Genomic DNA, 9897 nt, shown 5'->3' with positions numbered 1-9897 from the left:
GATTCTTTCAAGCTTTGTCAGGTTGGATGGAGAGGGATAAGAGGATTAGAGCCTAAACAGACAGAACAATAAATTCAGCCTTTAGTGTCGTAAAGATAAAGGGTCGGTAATGAATCCTGTGTGCTGGGTGGGAACAGACAGACAGACAGACAGACAGACAGACAGACAGACAGACAGACAGACAGACAGACAGACAGACAGACAGACAGACAGACAGACAGACAGACAGACAGACAGACAGACAGACAGACAGACAGACAGACAGACAGACAGACAGACAGACAGACAGACAGACAGACAGACAGACAGACAGACAGACAGACAGACAGACAGACAGACAGACAGACAGACAGACAGACAGACAGACAGACAGACAGACAGACAGACAGACAGACAGACAGACAGACAGACAGACAGACAGACAGACAGACAGACAGACAGACAGACAGACAGACAGACAGACAGACAGACAGACAGACAGACAGACAGACAGACAGACAGACAGACAGACAGACAGACAGACAGACAGACAGACAGACAGACAGACAGACAGACAGACAGACAGACAGACAGACAGACAGACAGACAGACAGACAGACAGACAGACAGACAGACAGACAGACAGACAGACAGACAGACAGACAGACAGACAGACAGACAGACAGACAGACAGACAGACAGACAGACAGACAGACAGACAGACAGACAGACAGACAGACAGACAGACAGACAGACAGACAGACAGACAGACAGACAGACAGACAGACAGACAGACAGACAGACAGACAGACAGACAGACAGACAGACAGACAGACAGACAGACAGACAGACAGACAGACAGACAGACAGACAGACAGACAGACAGACAGACAGACAGACAGACAGACAGACAGACAGACAGACAGACAGACAGACAGACAGACAGACAGACAGACAGACAGACAGACAGACAGACAGACAGACAGACAGACAGACAGACAGACAGACAGACAGACAGACAGACAGACAGACAGACAGACGAACTGCTGTGGAAAATGACCAGTGAATAATGCTATTCAACTGTTCTGGGTACCACGCTCTTAAAAGTGCTGCTCCTGGTTAGGGGGTGATATAAAGAAGCTACATTCCCTCAATGTTAAAAGACGTGTCAAATTAATATTGTGGGTGATAGTTAACATTTCTGCTGTGAATGGGAAAACTGTAAATACATTGTTGTTGTGCATTTCTCAGGCGCCTGAGGAACCATCCGGTTTGTAGCAGGTGTTTCTTCTCAACCCTTTTGGGTGATCTCTGTTTACAACAAGGATCTAATTTTAACTCAACAAAAAGCAACAGTGCTTTTATTAAACACACGACTGGAATGTTTTATATTCTGCACGTATATTCTATTGCTTCTATTTTATACGTCTGAAGTCGGGTAACACAGTCTCTGGAGTGTAACAGAGGAAGTTCTGCATGGTGAATAATCACGCCTCAAGGCCTGAAGACTTGTGTTAGTTCCCTGAGCTAATGTGGCGTTCAGGGGACCCTGGGTCTGATCTGTATTTGTATTTGTTTGTGGATCCCCAGGGCAGCAGCTAATCTTCCTGGGGTCCAGCAAAATTCAGGCAGTTTATGCCATTTTTTAAATCATTTGTGTGTGTATAGTGTGTATGTTGTCGTCTGTGTGCATGCGTGTGTCTGTGCCTGTGTTGGTGTTGCTTCACAGTCCCCCGCTGTTTCATAAAGTGTATTTTTAATCTGTTATTTTATTTATTTTTTATAATCTGATTCTAATGCTTGAATCAGTTACCTGATGTGGAATAGAGTTCCATTTAGTCATGGCTCTATTTAGTTGTCACGTCCTGACCTTAGTTCCTTTTTTATGTCTCTGTTTTTGTTTGGTCAGTTGGGGTGGGCATTCTATGTTTTGTAGTCTATGTTTGTATTTCTATGTGTTTGGCCTGGTATGGTTCCCAATCAGAGGCAGCTGTTTATTCATTGTCTCTGATTGAGAACCATACTTAGGCAGCCTGCATTCCCACTATGAGTTGTGGATAGTTGTTTTCTGTCTCTGTGTCTGTGTCTGCACCAGACAGAACTGTTTCGTTGTCATTCATTCTCTTGTTATTTTGTTTTGTGTTCAGTTGAAATAAATATTAACATGGACACATAGCACACTGCATATTGGTCCGATCTCTCATACTCGTCACCAGTCGAGGACGAGAATCGTTACAGTAGTACTGTGTGCCTCCCATAGTCTGTTCTGGACTTGGGGACTGTGAAGACACCTCCGGTGGCATGTCTTGTGGGGTATGTATGGGTGTCTGAGCTGTGTGTTAGTAGTTTAAGCAGACCTCTGGTGGCATGTCTTGTGGGGTATGGATGGGTGTCTGAGCTGTGTGTTAGTAGTTTAAACAGACCTCTGGTGGCATGTCTTGTGGGGTATGTATGGGTGTCTGAGCTGTGTGTTAGTAGTTTAAACAGACCTCTAGTGGCATGTCTTGTGGGGTATGTATGGGTGTCTGAGCTGTGTGTTAGTAGTTTAAACAGACCTCTGGTGGCATGTCTTGTGGGGTATGTATGGGTGTCTGAGCTGTGTGTTAGTAGTTTAAACAGACCTCTGGTGGCATGTCTTGTGGGGTATGTATGGGTGTCCGAGCTGCGTGCCAGTAGTTAAAACAGACAGCTCGTTGCAATCAACATGCCGATACCTCTATATTTACAGTGACATGGGAGTTATGAACATGACCTGGTTATTAAGCTTGCTACAGTCAGGTTCATGCTACCAAACAGAGACTACTTACATCCCAGCTAAAACTCAGGGGTTTGTGACAGGAATTTGGACTCAATTAAATATAGCCGGAATTATTCTGCCTTTTGACTTTCCTTCCCTGTTCAACATAGCTATGGACCATTTCATACAGTACTGTAGCCTACAGTAGATATTTCATATGTACTTGTAACACACGCCAAGATGTACAATTAATGACTGTGTGCAAAAAGGCTTTGTGATGCATAGCTCAACTATATTAAGTTTGAACATGTCTATGGGATTTCATATTGTACGGCACTGTAAAGTATGTGATAGCCTGTTAATGCAAAGCCTTTTGTTACATGTGGAGTAGTGCACCTCAGTTCAGATCATTGCAATTGAGCCGGTTCGATGTTCGTCGGATTTATGTTTTTAAAAAATTGTTGTGCATATTTCATTTATTTTCTTCACATTTAAAATATTTTTTTACAAATTTTACTTTTGTAGTTTTTAGTAGTTAACGTTCTTCTTCCAGGTGCTTCTCCCAGTTTGAGGTACCTTACCGTGCTTCTCCCAGTTTGAGGTACCTTACCGTGCTTCTCCCAGTTTGAGGTACCTTACCGTTCTTCTCCCAGTTTGAGGTACCTTACCGGAAGCTCATCATTTTCCCTCTTTCCATTTCAGGTGGGATCTGCATCGCTCAGTCCTTAAAGATCCCTCACAATCACAAGCAGGAGAACTTCGACAAGATCATCAGGCTGCTTCTGGAGACTCGTTACGCCCGGGCAGTCATCCTCTTCGCATCAGATGAGGACATACGGTATGTATCTACTAGTTTTTAGCCCTTTTAGCTAAAGCCTAGGGATTTCTGTTTGCTGGCACTCAAAGCAAGATTTTAAATATTGTTCTGGCAGCTCATGGGCTGCTGAGTACTAGGAATTTAAACCTAAAAAGCTAAAATAAGGTTCAGGACGATGTCAACTTAATTCCCTTCAATAATGTTTGATTTAATGCTGACACATTTTGGAGCCGTCGCCATTCTCACAGCGCCGGTATCTCCTGTTCATTATCTCACCAAGCATAATGTGTGACACCGATTAAGAGGCTAATGATTTATCCCTGTGTTTGCAGAAAGGAGGACTCCACACACAGCAGTCAAATATTTTCATGTGGTTTAATAATGAAACAACGAACCTTTAGGTCTTCATCCAAGGGTTGAATCATTATTTCAGTAAAACCACATCTGAGCTTAGATGATAGATCACAGTCACGTAGACTTGTCTTGTACTTTATGCTGAACAAATCGTTTTGATCCTCAGCTTTTAAAACACTGAACGTGCGTACAGTTTGTAAACCTACTATTGTAGGGAGAACAAAAACAACAACACCACAGCCATTTTACAGCAGTAAATATTGAAGTATCAGTCTTGTCACAGTTCTGGTGTTATTGTATTTCTGTTGTTATGATCGCAAGATCACAATGCAATGTGTGGTTGAGTAATTGATCTGTAGTTCCACATCAAACCGGATATAACTCCGCATCCAGTTGATTTATCTGTCAAGACAATATACAGAAACTGAGGGAATATCTCTTCATGCTATCCTCTTTGTTCAGAGGAAAAAGTACGGAAAACTACCCTACACATTGACCTTTTTTCCCCTCTCTTTGGAGATATTCTCCCATTCCTCACTTCCCTCATCAGGTCATCCCTGATCGCTGGCTGCGTCCCCTCTGACTTCAAAATGGCTCGAGCTGTTCCCCCCCTCAAGAAACCAACACTCCACTCATCTGACGTCAAAAAATTATAGACCTGTATCGGTACTTTCTTTTCTTTCCAAAACACTTGAGCGTGTTATCTCCGATGAACTTTCTCGTTATCTCTCTCAGAACAATATTCTTGACCCTAACGAGTCAGGCTTCAAGACGGGTCACTCGACCGAGACTGCTCTTCTCTTTGTCACGGAGGCTCTCCGCTCCGCCAAAGCTGACTCTCCCTTCTCTGTTCTCATCCTCCAAGATCTATCCTCTACCTTCAATACTGTGAACCATCAGATCCTCCTCTCCAACTTCTCAGGGCTGGACGTCCAGGCTCTTGGATGGCATCCTACCTGGCAGGCCGCTCCTACCAGGTGACATGGAGAGGATCTGTGTCTGCACCACGTACTCTCACTACTGGTGTCCCCCAGGGCTCGGTTCTAGGCCCTCTCCTCTTCTCTTTATACACCAAGTCACTAGGCTCCGTCATATCCTCACATGGTCTCTCCTATCATTTCTATGACAATGACAATCAACCATTCTTCTCCTTCAAGACCACGTAGTCACAGTTGATAACTCCATGGTGGCCCCCTACCAGAGTGCAAATAACCTTGGCGTGACCCTGGACAACACCCTGATGTTCTCTGCAAACATCAAAGCAGTGACTCACTCCTGCAGGTTCACGTTCTACAACATGCATTATGTACGACCCTACCTCACAGGAAGAGGAACATCCGTAGAGTAGGACCTTTCCTCACATAGGAAGCGGTGCAGGTCCTAATCCAGGCACTTGTCATCTCCAATCTGGACTGCTGCAACTCGCTCTTGTCTGGGCTCCCGGTCTGTGCCTTCAAACTCCTGCAACTTATCCAGAAATCTGCAGCCCGCCTGGTTTTAAACCTTCCCAAGTTATCACACTCCTACACCCTTCTCCACTGGCTTCCAGTCAAAACTCGCATCCACTACAAGACCATTATACCTATTGAGCAGCAAGAGGAACTGTCCCTTCATACCTTCAGGCTATGCTCAAACCCTACACCCCAAACTGAACACTCCGTTCTGCCACCTACAGTAGGGCAGCTCTCGCTCAGCCCAGTCCAAGCTCTTCTTTGTCCGCTAATGTTGGAACTAGCTTCCCCCTGAAGCTAGGACAGCACCCGTAAACCCTACCTCTTCAAAGAGTATCTTAAATAATCCCCCTCCTTTCCTGAACCAAGACTTGTACTTCACCCACCTAGCAGCTCTATCATTCGAACTCTGGCTCCACTGATAGCTATTGTATTGAGGAGAAAGTGTACTTCCCATGCCTGTGATATGCGATTGTCACACCTAGCTATCTTAAGATGAATGCAGTGACTGTAAGTCACTCTGCTAAATGACAAAAACATGTAAAAAATGTACATGAACATGTTACTGAGAAGCACAAGGGGATAATAGAGCAATGTACTGTTGGAAAAACTGTTGTATGGAGCTGTGTGACTGATAGAGCAATGTACTGTTGGAAAAACTGCTGTATGGAGCTGTGTGACTGATAGAGCAATGTACTGTTGGAAAAACTGCTGTATGGAGCTGTGTGACTGATTGAGCAATGTACTGTTTGACAAACTGCTGTATGGAGCTGTGTGACTGATAGAGCAATGTACTGTTGGAAAAACTGCTGTATGGAGCTGTGTGACTGATAGAGCAATGTACTGTTTGACAAACTCTGCTTTGAATCGTATATGTGTGTTTGTGTGTGTGGGTTTCTATGGTGTCTGGGTTGCTTGGGAGAATGCATAGCAAAAAAAATACACATTTCAATTGTAAGATGGACTATAACATACTGTTCAATTATATGCTATCCTACTCATTCTATCTGTGTGCCTGATTGCAGGGGTATCCTGAACGCCAGTAAGAGGGCGGACCAGGTGGGTCATTTCCTGTGGATCGGTTCAGACAGCTGGGGAGCCAAGATCAGCCCTGTCCATCAGCTAGAGGAAGCAGCAGTGGGAGCTGTCACTATCCTGCCAAAAAGAGCAACCATCGCCGGTAGGTTGTGCCTGCAGACTTTTAGTAGAGAGAAAAAAAAGGAAAATAAGAAAAAAATCTACTTGCTGTCAAGTCTCCTGTCGTCTAGAACCAATACTGTCTGTTGTCGTTCTCCTACATTCTGTAGACGCAGACTGTATACTAGCACCAATACTGTCTGTTGTCCTCCTACATTCTGTAGACGTAGACTGTATACTAGCACCAATACTGTCTGTTGTCCTTCTCCTACATTCTGTAGAAGTAGTGGAAGAATATTTTTGGAGGAATATTGAACAATGCAATTAAATAATATGTGCAGTATATTGCGAGATGTACTTGCGAAATATATATTTTTTATATAGATATGATGCAATATAGCAATATATATATGTTTTTACTATATTGACCAAAGCATTCAACAAATGAAGAAGCCTCAGGAAACTGTAATACATATATGTACTGTCTTTATCACAACTTAAAGATGTAAAATGTCTGCCTGACATTACATGAACAAACTCATTATGCAAGTCCAAAGGTATTTTATCTGATTCTGATTCTGGAGCAACACTAGTTACAGTAGCTACATCAAATCAGATATTTGTCACAAGCTTCATAAACAATATAAATGCTTCTGTCATGTTTTGTCTTATATTGTCTTGTCATTTTGCTTTTCCTTCTGTTCGTTTTCCCCCTGCTGGTCTTTTTAGGTTCGTTCCCCTTTTTCTCTCTCCCTCTCTCTCTCTCTTCTCTCTATCGTTCCGTCCCTGCTCCCAGCTGTTCCTATTCCCCTAATCAATCATTTAGTCTTCCCACACCTGTTCCCTATCTTTTCCTCTGATTAGAGTCCCTATTTCTCCCCTTGTTTTCCGTTTCTGTCCTGTCGGATCCTTGTATATTGTTCACCGTGCTGTGTCTTTGTATCGCCCTGTCGTGTCGTGTTTCCCTCAGATGCTGCGTGGTGAGCAGGTGTCTGAGTCTGCTACGGTCAAGTGCCTTCCCGAGGCAACCTGCAGTTTATTATCGAGTCTCCAGTCAGTTCTCGTGATTACGAGTGGAATTGTTTTCTATGCTTTATTTACCGCTCCGATTTGTCTAGGAGTATTGCTATTTCCTTAAACTGGATTAAAGACTCTGTTTTCGCCAAGTCGCTTTTGGGTCCTCATTCACCTGCATAACAGCTTCCCAACAATACATCGAGAAATAAAGATAAATAATTCTAAAATAATAACACACAGAATAAATACACAATGAGTAACGATAACTTGGCTATATACACGGGATACCAGTACCAAGTCAATGTAATTGATGAAGATATGTACATATTCTAGGTAGGGATGAAGTGACTAGGCAAGAGGATAGATAATAAATAGTAACAGCAGTATATGTGATGAGGTCAATGCAGATAGTTAATTAGTTAACCAATAGCTACCAGGATTAACTATTTAACAGTCTTACGGCTTGGGGGTAGAAGCTGTTTAGCGTCCTGTTGGTTCCAGACTTGTTGCATCGGTACCGTTTGCCGTGCGGGTTGCAGAGAGAACAGTCTATGACTTGGGTGGCTGGAGTCTTTGACAATTTTCAGGGTCTTCCTCTGACACCGCCTGGTATAGAGGTCCTGGATGACAGGGAGCTCAGCCCCAGTGACGTACTGGGTCTAACCTCTGTAGCGCCTTCCGGTCGGATGCCAAGCAGTTTCCATACCAAGCGGCAATGCAGCCAGTCAGGATGCTCTCGATGGTGCAGCTGTAGACATTGTTGAATATCTGAGGGCCCATTCCTAAATCTTTTCAGCCTCCTGAGGGGGACGAGGCGTTGTCGTGCCTTCTTCACGACTGTGTGGGTGTGTATGGCACATGACATGATAATACCTTAGTGATGTGGACACCGAGGAACTTGAAGCTCTAGACCCGCTCCACTGCAGTTTACCGCCGATGTGGATGGTGGCGTGCTCTGCCCTTTGTTTCCTGTAGTCCACGATCAGCTTCTTTGTCTTGCTGACATTGAGGGAGATGTTGTTGTCTTGGCACCACACTGGAGGGCACTATGGAGTTGAACGCTGAGCTATAGTCAATGAACAGCGTTCTCACATAGGTATTCCTCTTGTCCAGGTGGAATAGGGCAGTGTGGAGTGCAATAGAGATCGTTTCATCGGTGGCTCTGTTGTGGTGGTATGCGAATTGGAGTGGGTCCCGGGTGTTTGGGAAGATGATGATGATGTGAGCCATGACCAGCCTTTCAAAGCATTTCATGGCTACAGATGTGAGTGCTACTGGGCGATAGTGATTTAGGCTGGTTAGCTTGGCATTGTTGGGCACAGAGACTAGGGTGGTTTGCTTGAAACATGTTGGTATCACAGACTCAGTAAGGGAGACGTTGAAAATGTCAGTGAAGTCACTTGTCAGCTGGTCAGCAAAGCACACATCCTTGTAATCTGACTGAATGTTAACCTGTTTAAATGTCTTCCTTACGTCGGCTATGGAGAGTGAGATGACACAGTCTGGGCAGCTCGCGGCTGGGTTTCTCTTTGTAATCCGTGATAGTTTGCAAGCTCTGCCACATCTGATGAGGATTTGATCTTAGTCCTGTATTGGCGTTTTGACTGCCTGATGGCTCGTCGGAAGTAGTTACGGGATTTCTTATAAGCGTCCGGATTAGTGCCCCGCTCCTTGAAAGCGGCAGCTCTATCCTTTAGATCTGTGGGAATGTAGTAGCCTGTAAATCCACGGATTCTGGTTGGGATATGTACGCACACTCTCTGTGGGGGACGACATCATCCATGCACTTAATAATGAAACCTGTGACTGATGTGGTAAACTATTTTACTATGGTAACCTCAACGAGGAATCTCAGAACAAATTATACATGATCCTAATGATGGAAGTCTGTTATCCTGAACGATCACACACAACTGTGTCATGTTTGTCTATGGGCAGGATGGTACGGTGTGTGTTTGTGTATGTGTGTGTGTTTATGTGTGTGCGTGCAAGCTTGTGTGAGTGTGTGTTTTGCAGTTAGGCCTGTTAGCGAAGGCTGCCCTCTGTCAAGATTAGATCACAGCCTCTCTGATTGTGCCAGGTGTGTCGCAAATGGCACTCTATTCCATATTCCATGTTTCCTATTCCCTATTCCCTATTCCCTATTCCCTAATCCCTGTTTCCTATTCCCTATTCCCTGTTTCCTGTTCCCTATTCCTATTCCTATTCCCTGTTTCCTATTCCCTATTCCATGTTTCCTGTTCCCTATTCCTATTCCTATTCCCTGTTTCCTGTTCCCTATTCCCTGTTTCCTGTTCCCTATTCCCTGTTTCCTGTTCCCTATTCCTGTTCCCTATTCCCTATTCCTTGTTTCCTGTTCCCTATTCCTATTCCCTATTCCCTATTCTCTATTCCCTAATCCCTGT

General features: G+C 44.2%; 1 protein-coding gene across 1 annotated transcript in view; it reads left to right on the top strand.

Moving 5' to 3' along the window:
- Positions 1–9897, top strand: part of LOC124003943 (metabotropic glutamate receptor 7-like) — a 393623-nt gene that overhangs the window by 175349 nt on the left and 208377 nt on the right. Inside the window, exons 3-4 of the mRNA XM_046312602.1 lie at positions 3419–3554; positions 6364–6518. Coding sequence (XP_046168558.1) covers positions 3419–3554; positions 6364–6518 — 291 coding nt within the window. The remainder of the gene's footprint in view (positions 1–3418; positions 3555–6363; positions 6519–9897) is intronic.

Source organism: Oncorhynchus gorbuscha, linkage group LG18, assembly GCF_021184085.1.
Source record: "Oncorhynchus gorbuscha isolate QuinsamMale2020 ecotype Even-year linkage group LG18, OgorEven_v1.0, whole genome shotgun sequence".
NCBI lineage: Eukaryota > Metazoa > Chordata > Actinopteri > Salmoniformes > Salmonidae > Oncorhynchus > Oncorhynchus gorbuscha.
This window is presented reverse-complemented; position numbering and strand designations above follow the sequence as displayed.